The sequence below is a fragment of the Semicossyphus pulcher genome, unplaced genomic scaffold (genome assembly GCF_022749685.1).
Source record: "Semicossyphus pulcher isolate SPU_LCO1_2020_fin unplaced genomic scaffold, fSemPul1.0.p SCAF_1, whole genome shotgun sequence".
NCBI classification, from domain to species: Eukaryota; Metazoa; Chordata; class Actinopteri; order Labriformes; family Labridae; genus Semicossyphus; species Semicossyphus pulcher.
Genome location: NW_027211603.1, coordinates 4,956,092 through 4,977,000, shown reverse-complemented (window position 1 = coordinate 4,977,000; position 20,909 = coordinate 4,956,092). Strand labels below are relative to the sequence as shown.

The 20,909-nt window shown below is 40.3% G+C and overlaps 1 protein-coding gene and 3 non-coding genes across 4 annotated transcripts in view; all 4 read left to right on the top strand.

Annotated features, from left to right (window-relative positions):
- Positions 1–3,651, top strand: part of lrp4 (low density lipoprotein receptor-related protein 4) — a 130,988-nt gene extending 127,337 nt beyond the window's left edge. The window contains exon 38 of the mRNA XM_069657494.1: positions 451–3,651. Coding sequence (XP_069513595.1) covers positions 451–792 — 342 coding nt within the window. The 3' untranslated portion in view covers positions 793–3,651. The remainder of the gene's footprint in view (positions 1–450) is intronic.
- A 1,486-nt stretch (positions 3,652–5,137) lies between these two features.
- On the top strand, positions 5,138–5,251 carry LOC138593747 (small nucleolar RNA SNORD67). Its single transcript, XR_011308332.1, has one exon. It is a non-coding gene; the product is annotated as a small nucleolar RNA SNORD67 (small nucleolar RNA).
- A 1,336-nt stretch (positions 5,252–6,587) lies between these two features.
- LOC138593755 (small nucleolar RNA SNORD67) lies at positions 6,588–6,699 on the top strand. The gene has a single exon (XR_011308333.1). It is a non-coding gene; the product is annotated as a small nucleolar RNA SNORD67 (small nucleolar RNA).
- Positions 6,700–7,670: 971 nt separating this feature from the next.
- On the top strand, positions 7,671–7,784 carry LOC138593741 (small nucleolar RNA SNORD67). The gene has a single exon (XR_011308331.1). It is a non-coding gene; the product is annotated as a small nucleolar RNA SNORD67 (small nucleolar RNA).
- Positions 7,785–20,909: the final 13,125 nt, after the last annotated feature.

The following is a 20,909-nucleotide window of genomic DNA, read 5'->3' as shown; positions in this document are numbered from 1 at the left end:
CATTATAACTGCAGAACTTAAATCTGAACTTGAAAAACTAACTTGAGAAGAAAGCACAGCGTTACCAGAAAGAGTCAACTAGCTGTGCATGGGTTGTGTTTGAAGATCTTGTTCTGGAGTGTTGTGCAGTGGGTCGCAGATTAATCCTTAAAGAGAAATCCAACTTCAACAGATTAAACTTTTCAATATTTGTATTTTTGTGCAGCTAATTTTAACAGATTGGAGTTATTCCTAAAACAGGAGAGAAGGGTTTGGGTTAAGGAAGGAAGAAAGAAATGTGCATGTAGCAAAGAAACAAAGGAGATCCAGGCCGACTGTCACACGTTTTGCTTTGTTGCAAGTGAGAACACTAAAACATTGAGTTTCGAAAAGTTTGAGGGCTACTCGGGGTGGAGTTAACTTCTGATATAGAGGCCATTTCTCTGGCTAACTGTGTCTCTTGTTGTCCAGGGGGGAGTGGATGGAGGCTACACCAAGGAAAAGATCCGCATCGTGGAGGGGGTGTGTCTCCTGTCCAATGAGGAGCTTTACTGGGACGACCTAAAACAGATCAAGCCGTCCCGAGGCGGCCTGCACACCTGCATGCGCACAGACACCGTGTCCCTGCAGGCCAGCAGTGCGTCACTAGATGACGGCGAGACGGAGCAGCTCCTCCAGGAGGAGGCGTCTGAATGCTCCTCCATAACCACCCTGACCCCTTCAGCCATCACCCCGCAGCGTCACGCCCAGCACAGCCTGCCCGACACCGGCTGGGCCTCCTCACGCAAGCCCTCAACGGAGAGCGAAGTGTGAGGGAGCCCCCCACCCCCCGCCCTCCATGCTTTATCTCAATTACCTAATACACACATACACACAACTGTATTTATAGCTGGAACAAACACAAAAACCACAAATACTGTAGGTACACATACAGGAACAGTTGCATACGTAGAGAAGCGGTACATATGAACCTAGTTACACACAAATAAGCTCTCATAAACGCAACTTCTGTCTACTAAACTGGGGCTCCGTCCTACTTGTGCACACACACACAAACATACACATGCCGCACAGTCCTCCAACAGTACCCCTCAATTCTACTGCCTGTAGGCAACATGATAAACTAATGAGCATGCTGGAATAAGAAAGCTAAGGACTCTGGGGAGGAAGTGAACAGAGAGACACGAGCGTTATCTGGAGCCTTTTTCAAGGATGCAGACTCTCAATGCGACAAACGCTTCTCTGTTTCTCACTTTCACCTGTATTTTTTGTGGACTCTTTTTTTCTGGACAAAGCTAGAACGACACACTCCCTGGACGATGTAACCTCGATGCTCTCTCTAATGCCACTCATGACTTTATGAACTCTATTTATGAACGTTTTTGTACTTGCGGAGTGGGTTTGCCGGCGAGAGTGTTGCGTTTGAACTTTGTTGCTGCAGGACCCGAGTTTTCAAGAGTTGTATTTATGACAGTGCCAAAGGGTGGGGCTTCACAGAGTCTCCATGCTTATTTCTGCATTTACACTTCAATAGAAATATATCTAAATTTACAGGATGTTTGTTTCGTTTGACTTTACCAACTCTCCCTCACAGATGGGAGACCTCAGTGATGACACAACCTGCTTCTGATTTCTTATTTTAGAGCCTTTTAACAGAATATGGACTTACTGTAGCTGCTACTGTCAAGTCCATGCATCCTCTGCAAAAGTCACCTCTTTTTTTTAAGTTGTTATTCAACCATTGTTGATCCTCCGGCATAGCAGAGTAAGCCACAATGAAGTAACAGCCTAAGTGCCAAACATTTCCTTCTTTTTCCTCCCTCAGCTGTTTATTTATTTTTCTCAGAGGGTTTAAAATGTTCATGACATTTGTTTTACTTGGGTTTGGTCACCCAAATCACAGAAAAACACATTTTCTCAGATATGTACCGATAGAGCTTTTCAGTCATGCAGATAGCTGTGGTTTTATATACCAAGGTGTTATACATAAATGTTTCTAGGATTTTCTCTGGAACTACTTTTTAAATGTCCATTTTTATTGAGTGTTTCTCTCATTGGTCCTTCCAAAAAAATGTGACACGTTCAGGTGGATTCAGATAAGTGATTATCTATGACAGCACTTAATACTAGAATTCGAAGCTCTTTAATTTTGACAAAGATCAAAAACAATTCGATTCATTTAGGTGCTAGGAAAAACCCAGCTCCCAGGATTTCTTTTGAGCTTAGGGATGCAGGTTTTAAATGTTTGTGTCACAAATGTCTCCTTATCTATCCTCTCTACCTGCAGTCTTTTCTTATGGAAGCTGTCCAATTTCTAAGCAGCAATTTCTATAAAAAATGTCCCGCTATGCGGCCCTACTGCATGTCCAAGTGTCACATGAATTAGACTTTTGGAGAATTGTGTTTTTATTAAAGACTGCTACAACAAGAAATAGTAGATAAGCAACGATGTTACATCGTTAACAGAAAGATGCACCCCATTTTTATTAAACATAATGACTGAAATGAATAAGATGATGTTTACAAAAGTTTTGCTTTAGGGTCAGATTTTAATGAATGCTTCGTCACTACTAATAATAAATACTCTCTTCTGGAACATAATCAGAGTTTCATGTTCCAGAAGCAGGTTTATCGTAATCTTGGTATCTAAAACCAAAAGTGTCTGCTTGGCTGAACGTTACGAGAGGTAAATGAGAACATTTGTTCATTTTGTAATTTGAGTTTTGATCCATTGACTCGTAATCTGTAAAGCAAACATGTACTTTCTGCAGTTGCTGCCACAGTACGGTGTAACAAATGGGTACCTTAGGAACACTGTGCATGTCTGACCCCATCAGACAGTGAGGATTATAGTGTAGAAATATATCACTGACAACTTACTGAAAATGACTTAAATACAAGTAAAGATATTATGCATTGCTTTAACGTTTAGAGTACCATCCTGTCTGTTGTTGAAATGTGGTACAAGGAAATTACTATATTACTATATTGACAAATATATCGGTTAGACTTAACAGAATTTTGAAGTATCTGCTACAAGCTCAGCAGTTTGCTGATTTGCTGCTAGACGAAGCACTGAGGCCAATGAAAGAGGGTCTTGGCAGCTACATAACTACGGTCTCTGACGGTTGGTTGACAGTAGGCCTACAGAGCATCACAGTGACCCAGTTACCAATCACCCTGGCTCACAGTCCCTCCAACTCTGCTGCAGGAATGCGAAAACTGTACAGATTTTATCATGCGGATATAAGCATTTAAACATTTCTATTGAAGATATTTCGTTGATTAAGTTGTATAGTCTTTTGTACAAAGGGATTTCATGACCATTTTTAGACTTGTGTTAATTTTACTCACTGGAGAAGAACATTTTTTTTCGTTTTGTTTTTGCTGGATTATTTTAACCACTGTGTTTCCAAGCCTTGTAAATGATAGGGAAGATGCCAGTTATTTAATAGTGCTCTTTTTATCTTATGAAATACTGGTCGCGTATAGCTGTTGTAAAGTTAACAAAAAGAGGTATTTATGATTTCTGTTTGGTTGTCACTTGATGTGTAAATATGAAAAGACTGTATATGTATTTCCATGGCAGTACTAACAAGCTGTGTTGTGTGATATAGTGAATTATCCCTTTGCTATCTTTTAATATAAAATTGCATTTGCATTTCAATGAAACTTTTGGCTCGCTCATCTATGCACATAATTGCTCTTGGACAAATACACGCAATGATCATACAGCAATAAAAGAAACACAGATGTCTGCTTCTGCAGATGATTACAGATATATCAGTTGGAGCAGATATCTAATCAGAGCCATGGTTTTGGAGGCATAAAGCCAAGTCATCCAACACTAACTTTCATTTTGTCATTATTTAAATGCCTAAACAGAAACTGTTGGATCATGTCAATTATAGGTGTATTCGCATATTATATTATTCAGGACTTTAAGTCAAGTCAGCTGTATTTTTAAAGCTCAGATCACAATTTGTCTTCTAGCATGCAGTACAACATACACCTGCATCTATCATAGACCTTTCATTTGGATGAAGAAAAACAAAAAAAGGGGAAAACTAAGTTATAGTGGAGGTTTTGCTACATACAGAGCAGACAGAGTAACTGTATTAGATAACCTTTAGCGGTAACATCAAGCAACTTCCAGGTGAGTAGTTAGTACCATAAAGGTCTGATAATTTGCAACAACCAGGCAGGTTGACTAGTATTCAGGTAGGCTACTTAGTGTTTGTTACTATTTTTTACAAACACGTGGAGGTAAAAACAAATTCTAATGAATAAAATAGTTTTAGGGTTAAGTTCATTAAAAGTTATTTAGAAGAAGGTTGCAAGCTCAACGTTTATAATCCAATTTATTGGAGTATATCTCAACCAAAATACTGTGATGGCTAATCAGGACGAACAAGTAAAAACCATGTAATGTAATTGTACCACTTTTATTGCCCTTGTTAAGCGAGTGGGTTCACGTGATAGAAATGCAACTTGTTATTGGTGGTTCAACAGGAAGAAGCGCTAAAGCTGTCCAATAAACAACCACTATTGGCCAGACATTGCAGCCAATCAGCGACCAGCGTTCCGGAACTAACTTATTCAAAAGGAAAAGACAACGATGTAGCAGTAAGGTAAGCTACGTCGAAGAAGAAGCCCAAGAAAAATGGTTATGAAGACGGAATCAATGGATGTCGTTGTTTCGTGGTAAGTTAGTAAGGTGTATTGGTTCACCGTTTTGTTGTTGGAAGAACAGTTTTGGGCATTTATTGAGGCGCTAAAGCTAATGTTCGACGCTAGCATTAGTGACCAGTTGTCAATAACGCTAATTCGGCTAACTTAGGTAATGCTAGACTTCAGCTTTAACCAGTTTTAAAGCTTGTATTCATGTTAAAGAAAAATATCATTAGCAGCATGAACCCAAGTTTTCTAGTTCCATTTAATGTCGCAAAGCACAGTTTACCTTTCCACGAGTTATTTTATAAGTCAGATTGACCACGTTATGTGCACGTGGCTAAAGCTAACAAGAATGTAATGCATGCTTCCTTTTTAGCCTACTATTGCTGAGCTGCATACTTTCTCCAAGTAAACATTTCAGCAGTAGTTACGCCAGAGTTTTATTTGTAAACTCAACATTAAAGCTGAAGTCGGAGGGCTGGTGGGTGAGAGTGATGAGTTGCACTAATCAGTCGGGGTGTCTGCTGCAGTGGTATCAGCACCCTGACCTGACCCAACCTGAGGACACACTGTGTGCACAGGGGCCATCTGACTCAACCCTTAACCCTCCACTGAAGACTACAATGCAGAATAACCACCCAGTCTTTTTTCCAAGTTAAAACATGGCAATTATCCCCCCCACCCCTACTAATGTCTTATTTCTCCCATTGTTTTTTTTTTTTCAAGTCAAGCATCTGGAACTGTAAGGATGATGTGCTGTGGAGCTTCTCTAGCTCCTCTTCCCTCTCACACAAGCAGGACTATCAGCTCACAGACCTACAGGCCAGCTCCTTTGTTCCTCAAGGTATGTCTGTGTCTTGATGTACTACCGTCTCCCTTTTTAAAAGATGTTTAGATGCTCTCCTTTATACTAAGATGTAGGCTAAAAAATGTTTAAACCTTGTATTGAAAGTGTCTTTCATAGTTATTTTGATCATCTGTGATACCGTTTTCTATGGGTCAGAACTTTAGCATGAACAAATATCTGTTTTGGATCCATTTGATTGAACAAATGGTACCTGCTTACCATCCTTGGAAGTTAACATAATGCTTCCTGCAAAACTGACTGATTCTGGAAATTGGTCGACTTTGATGTTCAATACAGCTGCTTGTCTTTTAGATGGACCTGGGACACTAAATTGATTTTTTTTTTGTTGTGAAACCTGAAATGCTATCCTTTTACATGTCCATTAAAAGTTAAGAGTTTTTTTCATCTGTAGAGTTTAACATTTTAAAATAGTATCAGGGACTCAAGCTTTGCTTCCAACCAAGGGTCTAAATGTAGTTCCTTGCCCCACAAATGTTCCTGCGATCTAGTAAATACTTTTCCAATATCGCTGAAACTGCCACAATAAGTCAACTTCCTAACTAATCAAGGGCCACAGTTACTGAAACTATACGTAACTTTATTTGTTTATGTTGCAATGTAGCCTATGTACTTACCCAGTAAACAAATACAACAGAGGCATCCAACAGTGTTGCCAGATCAGATTGCCAGCTTCCAGCCCAAATCAATAACTTGCCAAAAACCCATGTAAAACCATCACATATGCAACAGAAAACAGATCATAAGCATACAAAGCTTCATACGGCATCAAACAACAACAAATCCAATCTGGCAACACTGGCATGCAACCACTTTTAATAAAATCTATAGATCAGCACAAATATCCAGCTGTAAATTGCAACTGTTGCATAAAAAATCTGGCAAAAGAAAATAGTTGCTACTTTTTAGTCAATTAGTCTAATGTGGTATTAGTCTGCAAATGTAGTGGGAACAGGAATTTGATGACGTGGATTCAGTAATACACAAATTGAAATGCCTTCATGATCAACATAATCCTGCTATACCTATTGTTTTTTTGGAGTGTTATTTTTTTTTAAACCCACTGGGCGGTGACAATGATGAGTTGCACTATTTGTCGGGTTGCTGATTGCAGTTGCACAGCAACCCGTCCTGACAGCCTGTGTTGACACCCATTGTGCACAGGGGCCATCTGAGTCACACCCAAACATGACAAAACAATTGCGGCTTAAATGTTTTCTCTTGTCATTTCCTGACCTACACTTCTGTTTTTTGTTCTTCCTTTCTTTCTTTCCAGATTGGATAGCCGAATGACTTGGCTGGGCAGCATGTTCGACTCATTGTGAACAAAACTGTCCTACTCGCAACAGCTTTCTCCTCATGACGTGTGGAAGAACTCCAACCAGAGAGCTGGTGAGAACACGCAGCCTAGTTCTGTCAACTTCTGTAGGTTTTTGTTTTTACAGATCAAAGCTTTAAATTCTCTAAATATTTCCTGAAATGTAAGTAGCTGAAATGTTTCTTCTTTATGTTCCAAGCTTTAGGTGTAAATGTAAAACTGTAATGATGCTAAATAGTTGCATTTGTAGAAAGTCCTTTTTATTGAACAAAGTTGGAGCCTTTCTTTCTCTCTTCCAACTGCGTGAAATGTGAAGTTACTTTTGGTGATCATAGCAGCTGTGGCCAAATGGCAGTACTCTGCATGATAAATACAATAAGATACCAGCATCCTGAAGAAGAGTGGCAAGTTCCATAAGATTTATTTCTTTAAGAAGTAAGCCCACCAAGTGCCGTTTGGACAGTCATTGTTGCACGAGCCACGTAGATATATGAAGAGAGATAGATAAATTTACCCCTCTAAAATCTGGTAAAGTCTCAAATTAGATTTTTGTTGGCTGCATTTTCTGTCAAACATTTGAAATAAGTGATAAAACGTTTGAGAGTACCTGATGGAGTTCCATTTAATTTCGCAAATTACAGTTTACCTTTCCACGACTTATTTTATAAGCCAGAGATTGACCACGTTTTGTGCACGTGGCTAAAGCTAACAAGAATGTTATGCATGCTTCCTTTTTAGCCTTCTATTGCTGAGCTGCATACTTTCTCAAAGTAAACGTTACGCCAGGGTTTTATTCGTAAACTCAACAGTAAAGCTGAAGTCGGAGGGCTGGTGGGTGAGAGTGATGAGTTGCACTAATCAGTCGGGGTGTCTGCTGCAGTGGTATCAGCACCCTGACCTGACCCAACCTGAGGACACACTGTGTGCACAGGGGCCATCTGACTCAACCCTTAACCCTCCACTGAAGACTACAATGCAGAATAACCACCCAGTCTTTTTTCCAAGTTAAAACATGGCAATTATCCCCCCCACCCCTACTAATGTCTTATTTCTCTATTGTCTTTTTTTTTTAAGTCGAGCATCTGGAGCTGTAAGGATGATGTGCTGTGGAGCTTCTCTAGCTCCTCTTCCCTCTCACACAAGCAGGACTATCAGCTCACCGACCTACAGGCCAGCTCCTTTGTTCCTCAAGGTATGTCTGTGTCTTGATGTACTGCAGGCCACCTTTTTAAAAGATGTTAAGATGCTCTCCTTTATACTGAAGTGTAGGCTACATTTTTTTTTAGATGGTTAGTCATCTCTTGGCTATGATGATATACAGTGTGATCGCACCACAGGCTTTGCTGTCTGTTCAGCACATGAATTTGTTTCTCACTGTGTTAACAACTTGGTACATTTCTATTTATCATTTCACACCACTATGCAGTCACTCTGCTGGTCACTAATGACCCACTTAAAACTTCCTCTGTGATCAGTGGCCCACTTTAAAGTTGGACTCTTGGTGTTTTTTTGGAAAACAAACCAGTCCACGATAGCTTTTTTCCCCCACTCCTACTCGTCCTGAATACTTCCTTAACTAAATCATCGGCGCTGCTTTTACATTTCCCCTGTTCTCCTTCTGTCTTCGCCCCGTCCTCCTTTGTCCCAGCAGGCTTCCTAATGCCCAGAGAACAGTCCAAGTCCCACAGCAGCAGACAGTGGCACAGTTGCAGGTCAGAACCACAAGTTCAGCCTGGACGTCCACCTGCTGCACAAATCTCCTGCCCTTGATCCCAGAATTGCTGCAGTATGACCTGAATTGAATAAGCCAGGTGAGGAAACTACATTTCTAGTATGTGCACTGCATTTTATAAGGCCTGTAACTTTATGTTCCTTTTTAGTTGGGCTATTTTTGGGAATACAAATTATTTTAAACAAACTTTGGTTATATACTGGAAGTCAGACGGTTATTTACTGCGACTAATTGTAGTTGAAAGAATCATACTGAGTTTAAATAGGCCTGTTTCTTTTAGGAATTTTTGAACAGCAACATTTGTTTTAAGATGAGGATATGGTTTTGCTTAATGCCGAGCACTGACAGCAGGGGGTTTAATATCAAAGGTACTATTGAACACAGTGATGACCTGTCTCTTTTCTCTCAGGTTGCTTCTGCCAGCCCTTCCCGGAGCCCCTAATCCTGTCCAAGAACCTGCATGCTAGTACTATAATGGAGACAGGTGAAGATATTCATTTTATCCCATTTGATGCACCTTATGTTTAATTATTGTAACATCATATTAAGTCCCCTCCTCTGAATTGACATGGCTGTTATTTGGTCACAGGCACGAGGCTGCAGTGCTGATATTCAGTTCAACATCACAGCCTTGAGTGTCGTATTGCTTTTATACAAGTGGCAAATAGTAAAAAAGTAACAGATTATTTTCTGCTCCACAACTTAACTGAAACTGGACGTTTGTTGCCAAGCAACCCAAACATTCTCCTGCACTCTGTCTCCAGGTTACCACAGATCAGCTGTTTTTATCATGTACATTTATCTGTATGTATTAATTTATCATTTTATTGTAAACTTTTGAAGCGACTTACTGCACATTCCTAGAACGTTTTTATGAGAAGCTTTATATTGTAAGTTTTCTCTATAATATGCTTTGATGTTTTCTATTAAAGTTACTTTGCTTCCTTTTCTTTTTATTCTATTGTAATGCAACACACTACTACTGTTTAGCTACTTGGAAATAAACCACATTCTGATCCTGTAATCTTTAAGTTGAAAAGTCCTTGTTCTGTCAGACTTGTCTTAAAATGATTCAACTCTAGAAACAATATGCATTGGTATAGTCCCAAATCATAATCAAAGTTATCTCAAGACACTTAACAAACAGAGCAGGTCTAGACCGTACTCTTATTATCTTGTTATTTGGAGAGAGAGACCCAACATGAAATCAGCATGAGTAGCACTTCATGTTATGTTACCCTTTTAATAAAAATCTGCTTCTTTCCTTGGCTGTGCAGATGGACAAGTGTTGGACCAGAACATCATGCCAGAAGTAATTGTAAATACCATCAGCAGTGCAGCAGCTGCATATCACCACAATGTGAACAGTGATGACTGTGTACTTTGGCAATACACCAGGAAGCTCTCCAGCTGTATTTTTGGCTTTATTGCTGGTGAGCAACACAAAAAGGAAGAACGTGTATCTTAAAATATATTTTGGCTTTACTGTCTTCACCACCATCAGCTGTAGTAGATATTCAGTCATATTTTTCAGGGCATCAAACTGCTCAATACTCCTTTGAGTCGGGGCGGTCGCGTACATCACAGCACTGACTGCAGAGGTGACTGGACCGAGTTTCTGTGTCTGGGTTCCTCTGAGGGGGTTACACTGTTTGTGATTGCATTGCATCATCAGAGGCTGCAGCTCATCTTAAATATCTGCTTGTTCTGGTGGTTATGTCAGCCAGCAGCGCGTCTCGAGCTTGATAAAGTGTGCATACAGTTAAGGTTGCAGCTGGGGATTACGATGAAAAATCCCTATTATGATAGCTGCATCCATATATTACAATAAAGGCAACAATATTATCTTAACACGAGTGCACAAGATTCTCTATAATGCAGCAAACCGCAGCTTTCTGAGAAAACTGTTAAAACTAATTTCCTCATGTGTATCAGCATCAGGTTGAGTTAGGAGAAGGAGTTTGTAATGGTTGTATTTCCATTACATTGGTGACCCAAGACTTTATCATAAGGAGTCAGGACACTGTTTAAACCACTGCTTGTGCTTTTGGTACTTCATTAAATAAAAAATATGTAATTTAAAGTTTGAATCTTTTTTTGTTAATGAATGGACAATAATCCCCATAAGACAATTTGGAAACGGCTTCTGTGAATGGCACCAGTAGCCATGACGTTATTGATTTGGCCGTTCTAGGGGTCAAATAATCAAAAGAAATGCCACTGTAGTTGCATTGTCATGCCAATACAGCCAAAATTATATTTTAAAGATGCATGTCAAGTTTTTTTTTTTTTTTTAGTTGCCTTTGTGGAACTGGAAGCATGACTAGTTGGGGCGACTGTGGCTCAGTGGTAGTCGGTCGTCTTTCAATCGGAGGCTTGGTGGTTCGATCCCCAGCTCCCTCAGTCTACATGTTGAAGTGTCCTTGGGCATGACACTGAACCCCAAATCGCTCCCGGTGGCATAGCAATAGGTGTGTGAATGTGATGACTGACTGACAGTTGGGCACTTTACGTAGCTGCCTCTGCCGTCAGTGTATGAATGTGACATGTTGTGTAAAAGCAGCTTTGAGTGGTTGCAAGTGTGGTTACAGTCATTTACCAATTTCTATCGTGAAACCTTGTTGGAGAAGGAAATTTGAGACAGATTGCCTGTGTAGGAACACATTTCCTTCTTCCTTGGAAGCACAAACCGGGTATATTAGGATCTAAAACATTTAATGAAGAGCGACGGCAAACATTTTTAGCTATAACTGTTGAACGTGTTGTAACCTCCTTTATTAGAACCATGTGACTATCAGGAGCAATATAATCTTTTCTTAATTATTGTGTACAAGTACCTTTTTAAATTCATAATCTTGTGCAATAGAAGTGTTCCATAATAACTGTCAATACTACTGTCATTTTAACTGCCACCATTAATTCCTGCCTACTTTTGTGGATGACTTTTGTAATGTTTTTCTTTGGGCCACTGTCTCTTTTGCATTAATACAAACTTTGTACTGTGTTTTTGGAGCGATCTGGCACTACAATGTCCTTCTGGAGTAATAAAGTTCTGTCTTATCTTAAGCAGTTGTGTTGATGATTACAGAGGCTCCGTTTCTCTCGGAGCCGTTCATCCTTTTTTTTAATTCCCTTTTTCCTTCAGGGGGCGGAGGTTACTAGATTTATCTGCGAAATAATCACTAGCATAATGATCGGGTCAGATTTGGATCAGATTCAAACTTAGACATCCCATCAATATAATTTCAATTCTCATGTGTGGACTAGGTTTAGCAGCACTAAGTTACTTGACCTGCAGGCGGTGAAATTTGGGCACAACAGCTCTCACCTACGACACAGTTCCCGTCGTACACACCAAAGACCCATCGGATCGTTCGCCAACGTCACAACACGATTATGCAGTGTATTCCAATTCTCTGTAGCACAAGAGCTAAAAGCTGCTTCAACATGTTTGGACTAATTTCTGTGAAAAATCTGACCAGTTGGAGACAAAAGGCAAACAGACTAAAATCAAATCATTTAAATTCATCCCTCGACTTGTCTGTCTGGTTGAAGCGCTGCCTCTAGTACAGCAGAGCATCAAAATGAGCAGCTGCAGTGTTTTAAATGACAAACTGCTGCCTCCTCTGCTCCACTGCATTATGTTCACCACCAGGTGGCAGTAAAACATCAGTTGTTCCTCCGGACTGCGAACAGGTGCATGTGGCCTGATGCTCTCTGTCACAGGTGTGCAATAAGGCTTCACATTTCTCTGGATTTATTCTGTTACAGAAACACATGAGTGCCTGAAGGCGCCACACAAATACTGCTACCTCCTGAAGGGAGAGAGTTTGTTGGGTAAAACTGTGATGAAAACCTTGCAGGCAAGTTAACAAAAGGACTCTGAAACTCCTTCACCAAACACAATACACATTTGGTATTTCATATTTTTCTCAAGAGTTTTTTTGGGCCCAAAACTTATTTATTTATTTTTGCTATTTCTGCTTTTTTTTTAAACTTCCTGTGAACTCAACATTCAGGATGGATGCTCCATGCAGGTAACGTGACACATGCACTCAAGCTAAAATATGCTTTATAATTCAGATTGAAGACGATATGCTGTGTTCTCCAGCTGTAGTAAAACACTTTGACTCAGTTCTATTTGGACACCAGTAAAAAACACATAAAAGGCATAAGATGTGACTGACTTGACTTCTAACATGAGATATAAACAGTCTTTTATGCAATTCATTTATCACCCACTTATACATTCAATGCAACAGAATTCAATGTACGCCAGACTGTCCATGACTTTGAGTTTAAATCTTACATTTACCTCTAACAGCATCTCTTCTTAAATCCAGAGCAAATGACTCCACCTCCCTAGAGTGTTGTGCGACCTGTGTGACCTCAGGTAAAACATCTAATATAATGCTTAAATGATCTCTGGCTTACTCATGGTTAAGTGCACATTGCTTCCGTCTCTTTTTCATTGGCTCTCTGCACTTGCACTAATAGATCATTGAATAGAGTGTAGAGATCAATCTCTCCCTTTGAAAGTGTCAGTATTGTTATACCTGCGTGGAGACGGCAGCTATGTTTCCTATTACCTTAAAGGTGAAAGTGCTACGTAAGAGCTTACCTGTTTTTGGAATATGCATGCATATTTTGCCTAAATACTGGCAGTCAGATGTTACTCTGATGGAAAAAGTTCAAATACCTGCAATATAGTGTTACTTCTTCAATTCTTCACAGTATTTTTAAGGGCGAGATGAAAAGAGAAATGCCGTTTTAACCCTTGTAGATCATATCCAGGGTTATTTGTGAATCTGTTTAACACTATATCTAATAAAAACTTGCAAAGAACAATTCTGTTTCTTTTATTATAAGTCGATCAGGGCTTGTTCACGTAAAACACTTGAAACAACCAACAAGTCATCCAACGACAGAGGGCTAAGATTCATTCTTTAGCTAGCATATAGCAACAGCATGGCACATCAGTGTGACTTTGGGTGTTTGCCCTCTTTAACACATCCAAATCAAAATTGCTCCCAATGTCATGTACCACCTCCCCATCCTTGATATGAAATGTGTCACAAAATGCTGTCTCATCTCGACTTTAATCTTTTACTGCCGGAAACGCTGATTAAAAATATTCCAAGTTCAAGTTCTGCAAAGGCAGTTTTTGTATTCAAGAGAAAGTCTGCAGTGAAGGGCACTCAGTGGCTTCATTTGATGTAGAACAAGAGACAAATCAATTATTCATCTCGTTAATTGTGAACTGACACCAGATTTATTTTCAGAGCGGCTCCTCAAAGGTTCTGTTGTCTGTTTAAGGCAGAGCGCTGTCATTAGCTTTAGAGCTCCCAGAGCGCAGTGGGAGTCGCTTTAAGCGCTTGATTCCGAGCTAACGTCAATCCAGTCGTCACTCTTCTCCCACACCTGTCAACATCAGCCGAGCTGTCTGTCTGACTGTGTCACAGAGCTGAACAATGCCTTCCTTCTGCACACTTTTCAGACTCGACTGTACTTGAACGTAGCCTACATCACTGCTGTAGCAACCATAATGTACTGCATGTGTGTGTGTGTAGACAGGAGGAGGATGTTTGGTTCAAAGATGTTCTCAGTCTCCTGCTCTGAGAGAAATTTTGGCTGTGATGTGACGAGATATATGATCTGTTCACTCAGGTGCTGTATATCAGTCCTGTTCTCCCTCTGGCTGTCTGAGGATAGCACTCCTACTCTATAACTGCATTCTGCACTTTTCCTCTTCCTCCTTTCTGCTGCAGCCGAGACAGTTGTTCACATACACTTCACAGTGAGTTGGACACTCAGAGCAACAAAGTAATTATCTTCCATTTAAGGAATTTTATTTTTACATGGTTCAGGAAAAGACATCAAGCTGCTTTGCAAAAACAATGGCCTGTTGTGTTATTTACTTTTTCACAAAGTTCTGAAATCACTTTAAAGTGGTAATCTCGAAGATCTCAGCTTCGTTCCCTTTGGTGGCACCTGTGGTGATAAACGTTAACTGTGGGAGCACACTTCACAGTGACGTCCACGGTTGGCTCCGGTTGTAAGTCTTGATTTTCCTGGCTGACGGTCGCTTTCCTTTTCAGACTGTTTGCTTCATCTGAGCGTCCAATTTGTTTCTTTTTCTTTGGATTTTCACTTCTTGTTGAAGTTGTATCTGTAGTCATCCATCTTTTCTTTGTTTGTTCAGCCATAGTAGATTACTGTTTACTCACAACACTTGCGGAGACCGGAAAAGCAGCCGCTAAGCTCCGCCTACCCTCTCTGGCAGACCAACCACTGCTGGCTGATGGAAAGCATCGCTTGTGATTTGTTCCGCAAAAGTCGCCACAGACACCCAGTCTTTAATACTGCAAATGCAAAGGCTTTCATCAGTGGGCCATAGGCTCAATCACCATTGTGTTTCCTCATTCAGCGATAGATAGTGAGTTAACGGACATTTATTTAAATTAAAATCTTCAAGATTATTACTTTAAAATGCGGGGAGGCAATGGAAAATACTCCACTAGCAAAGCAGAAGTTCAACATTTTACTAAGTGTAGGTTTGATTAATGAGTTGATTTTTTTAAATTAATGAATTACTCACTGTAGAAAGACATAAAATTGCGGAGGAAAGAAAGGCCAAAGATATATTTCATTTACAGTGATATATAAAAGAATAACAGCAAATGCTGACTCCCAAAGCTGCAAGCAGTTTGCTTGAAGAATGACGTGAATGATTAATCCATCATCCAAATCGCTGACTATTAGTTTCCTGTTAATGAGAGTGTTTACTATATAGAGACTATACATCTTTAATTCTACAGGGTTTTCAATCTTTGTATATGTAAATGTTTCAGCATGTTGTATCCACTAAACACTTCACTGTTTAGGAAGAAATTTAACAAAAATCACGGATGATTTCCAAACTCCAAATGTGCCTGAAAATGGTCCTCAATGGCAGCCTATTCTTTCTCAAAGCTCCTGTGAGGAACTTTCAGTTTGTGTTGATTTTGGCGCCCCCTGTGGACAAAGCGTACCTCTTATGTCTTTGCTGATTTTGTTCTGTTCATGCTTAAGTGGTGGTTTTTAACAAAAAATCTCATCCTGCTTTCTTTACCAGTCATACGTATCACTCGCTTTAAATTTCTGCCCTGGAAAGTGTAAACAAAGACAGCGTGCTGTTAACCGCTTCGTCTGACACCTGCCCCCCACCAGCGGTTTCAGGCATTAAAAATAACTACATAGAAATAATCAATCTTCTTCCTGATGGTCTGGTTTGCTTTTGTAGGTCATATTAAGTCATCAGAATACATTTCAGTCTGTTTCATATCCAGTGAAAAACTCCCCACAGGAGCTTTAATTGGTCACACAGTGAGTTTGACAATTGGGGAAATCGGGTAAAACATTTAAAACCAGTGTTTGAGTGTTATACCTGAGTCCAGGCCTCACTACAGGGCTATTCTATCACAGTTTTTAAAGCAGCAGAGTAAGAGTCTGACATTTCTAAGAAAGATATCTTCCAACCAGCTACTTTTGTATTCCAGACTGGTCTCTCCGAGGTGAATTAAACCTTGATCCTGATTTTTCTTTGTCCGTTTGATGTCACTGTTGATGGACATTCAACAAGTAGAAAAACAATCATCGTTGCTTTCACGCAGCCCACCTGGGATTTAAAAACAGCCCTTTTTCCTGATTTCTCTGGTCTGATTTCCTTCTGTCCCCACAGAAAACTGTGACTCATGGCTCTGATTGACAGGAGTGCAGAGAGTGATCATAGAGGAGGGATCGACCAGACTCCGTGACCGGAGGCAGCTCTTGTTTTGCTTTTAACTGAACTCACCGGGGAGTGGAGGAACATCAAGCTGCCCACAGATGTTTCCTGAGTTCCAGGGGGTAGAAATATGTCCGACAGCTGAGAGTGAGAGTGTGGCTGAGATGGGGGCATCTCTTAAAAGAGATAAATATGTTTGTGGAGCCTGGGGAGGCTGCCGTGCGAGCGGTCCTGAGGGAGCTGCTCCTTTCACGGTTCTCTGAACATGCTTGTGCAGGTAGCTGTGCAGATGTGGAGATCAAAGGTAAGTTTCATATTAGCAGCCTAAAAAGCTTTTTTTCTGCTAACCAGGTCATGTTGATTTGTTCAGCTCCTGAAAATGGCCAATGAGGGAGGTAACCCCGGGGCCAAGGGAGCTGTGTACATGCAAACATGCTGGTCACATGTTTCACCAATACATGAGAGGCAGCTCAGCCAGTGTCAGTGATTCATAGAACTGACATAGTTCCTGTTAATGAAGAAACACAATTAGTCCCTGGTGCATCTTAGAACTGAAATGTGTGTGTGTGAGTTTGTAAGTGTGTGTCTCTACCTACTCTACTCTGATAGTGATATTAAAGCTGCAAGAGGCGACTTTATTTCATAAGAATTTGGTTAGACTAACACATTTTGATCATTGCATTTCACTAACAATATTAAATTGAAATTATGCTCGCCTGCCCCTTTGTATTTAGTTTAGAGAAAATTAATCCGGTCTGAATCAAACAACCAATCAGGATTAGCTTTCCACGTAACTAGCCAATCACAGCAACTCTGTACAAACTAGCGTTTGTAGGAGCTCATTCCTTAGTTATATTGTCAGTTTTATATTGTGTGTGGTGTGTGTGTTTATTAATGATTTTTGAGTATGTGTAACCCTGCAGGTCAGCTCGGGCTAAAAAGGAACGGTGCTGCAGCCTAGTGGTGTGGCTGACTGAAAGCCTACAGTCTTTAAACCTTGAGCTAAAGCTTGCATGAACCCCGCTCGCATTATTGTTTAGTTTATATTCTCATTTTATTTTATATAACCCACTTTTGTTAAAATAAACAAAGATTTTTTGATTTGAATCATATCTGGACATTCCCATTTTTCTCAATCAAGTTACGCAAGTGTTAAATAGAATCAATCAGCCCCAAGAGTGACCTACATCAATGGCACAAACAAAGATATCGTGCTCACTGCAAACGTCATCCGGCTTCTACGTGACTTGTGTCAGCAGCGCGCACGCAGAGGTTGTGTCAGTTAGGAGCTATGGCAACTTGCGATACATTTTCTGTACATCCTTTGCTGACAATGGCATATAAAGAAGCAAAAAGAAGGGAGGAGAAAGAGCTACAAAGAGAGCCCTAAATAAAAAGAGGGATCAGACGAGTGGGAGTGAAAGGGGCTGAAGAGCGTTGCCCTGTTCCTTCTTGACTGGTAACAGCTACGGTAACAGCTAACGGAAGCACTTAGCTCCAACACCTAGAGGTAGAAAGGTGGTCCACACCAAGAATCAGAACTGTAATGATCACTTGAGTAGCAGTTGAACATTTTGCCAGCAATAAAGTCCTTTTCTGATTAATAAACAGCATCTCTCTCTCTCTCTCTCTCTCTCTCTCCTTGGTGCGGCAGAGAGACGGCTGTGCAGCACACACCAGTTGCTAAATGTGCATGCATGTTTGGTGTAGCATAATACAGAGAGGCAGAATGTTCATGTTGCTTACTGCCACTTTAGATTTAAGATTTCACTTTCAGATTCACAGCTTCAGCTTGCGCGGATAGTTATAGCCCTATTTGCCACATCCACATTGAATATGCGTCAACTCACATCTTTGCCTGGATTTTATGGGAAATGTTATATCTCAAAATTCAATAGAGGGCAAATTCACAAGTCAAGTGATAAATCAGTAAAAAAGGGCAAAAGCGAATAAGAAACCAATTTTATTTTTTTCATTTTCACTTGATTGATGAAGCAGTTATCCTTACAGTCATAGTTAATAAATGTAACTTCCTGATGTGGGGAAGGAGTGGCTGGTTTCTAAAGTTTAAACTCATAAGTTACTGGTGTACATGCAGCGTGTGTAGTACAGCTGTATTTATGGCAGGACAGGTTTTACTTCTCTCTAAGTCTTCTGTTGATTAAACTTCCGACAAAATGATGCAAAATAGTTGGAACTTTTCTATCAAGTGCAAAAACTTTGAGGTGAGTTTTTCACACCAGTGATGCAACCAGGAGAGTTTCATGTTCATCCAAGACATGGAGCCTCAGTTACATAACATCGCCTGTGCAGAGAGTGGATGTGATCCGAAAATAACTACTCCCACTTCACAACTCTGTGGACACAGTCTTGTAGTTTTGACTTTTTCACCACTGAAGCAGATGATGATTCAGATCCACCTTAGATTTGAAAATCATCTTGTTTGTCTTCTAGAAATTTGGCCTTTTCCTGTGAAAAAAATATTTGAATTAAAGGGCCAGTTCGCCGATTTTCAGCCTCAATCCTATCAAGCTATTACGGGGAGCTAATGCCATTATAGTAGAAAAAAAATACAGTTTCGCTCTGTGCCTTTGGAGGACGCCATCCGCTTCTCCAATGGGCCCTGGAAAACCTCCGCCAGACTGCGTAAATCGTGTCATCTGGCGGAGGCCAGTAAGCTCGCTAAACTACACTTCCTCAATTTAGGATGCCGCCTCCGATGTCATGTCTCATTCAAAATCATCAGGTTTGAAATGTAGACTGCAGAAGCGGTATATTCTCATCGTATTTGGGATTCTGTACCGCTCTGAGCCATTGCCTGCAGCGATCAATATCCTTGACTGGAAAACGGTAGTATTTCACTCCAGCTTTCAGATGGAGGGGCACAATGCACTCTGGGTGTTGTAGGAATGTAGAATGGGCAACTTTTCCAGGGGAGAATTGCTCCTTTAATAATATTTTTGAATAACAATTGTATTATAAAATTTGTATATATATTTCTAAAGTAATAACTATGATCTTTTCGATATTAATATTATTACAAGGTTTGGATATTTAGTTATCTCTTTCTTTGAGTACATTCACATTGACCAGCTATGTTCTGGCATTTTCCTGCATCTTCCCTGTTGGAATTTTTGCGAGTATATTTTCAGTATTCAATTTGCAGCCGACTCTTATTTCCAAACTATTGCAGTCTTGTGCAACACTGTGCCTTTAGATAAGGTGCAATTTCAAACTTTTGATTGTCCCTGAAAGCGTCTCTCCCTACGTCTCCTCCCCAGTTTCACTTCATATCAGATATAATACCGCTGTGGTTGTGCAAATACCCGGGAGGCTCCTACAAGAGTGCAAACCCACCAACAATTCTCCATATACATGTAAATGTCTAGAAAATACAGACAAGAACAGATTGAAATTGTAATTCCCCTAACCGTTCCTCCCTGTTTCACCCGTGTGCCGCAGACATTCCCGTGTGCTTATTTGTGTTTGCTCAGGAACGAAGATTGGTACAAGAAAAGGAAATGTGGCAGCATAAAAATATAGTTATGAATTTAATTGAAAAATGTTTTATAGCTGCAGAGAAGTGTGACTGATGCACAGGAATCTTACCCGTACTTTCTTTTCTCACTCAAGTTGGTCGCTTCCTCTCTTCTGTAATTGAAAGGCAAAGAGGATTGTCACGTTGAGAAAGGGCCAGACGAGAGGATCCTCTGAATGCTGTCGATGTCAATTTGAGTCATCACGAGGTTAAATGGAAAAGAGGTAAAATTGGAGACCGGTTTATAATAATTAGGAACAGCTAAAGCCTGTGGCTGAAGTGATGTTTTCTTCCTATCAAAGCAGCACAGTCGTATCTCATTCTGTGCCAGTGTAGGTGTTCAAACAATCACAAGGGAGCACACAAATGAATAGCGTGCGTATGTTTATTTCACCCCAGGAAAATGCTACTAAAATAGGCTGCTGTTCAATAGACAGTTCTGCCATGATTCTGGTTCAAAGACACGCCGTTTATTTTCATAAAGCTTATGTCTTTGGGCAAATCAAAGCAATGAGCGCGCGTTCTGATATCATGGAGACGGCTTTTAGAAATATTGCAACACCTCTCTGTTCTGAAATCGTGTCATGCTGGTTGCATTTTTATGTTGAGATCTGTCAAAGAATGCACCACACTCCCCTCCGATTTTCATATTCATGTGGAGCTCATGAATACATCATGACTTCTCTGTGCACCACTGGAGGCAGGCAGGTGATAGAGCAGTCAGGAGGTGTGAAGTCACATACTTTCTGTTGGAAAAGTGTTGTTTTATTTTTCTATAAATGTGTCCAAGCAGTGCTACCATAAGAGAAAGGGTGTAAGAATCGAGATTAAAACATTGATGATTGTTCTCTCTGGAGTGCTCACAACTCATTTTCACTCAGTCATACTTCCCCAAGCTTGAACAGGGAGATGAACTTCTTTTCACAAGCCATCAGAAAGAGAGCAGGAACTTGTCAGATTAAATATTCAACACGCTCCACATGCAGGAGACGCGCAGCACCAAAACATTTCAGAGGAAATTGTTATCTGTTCAAAACT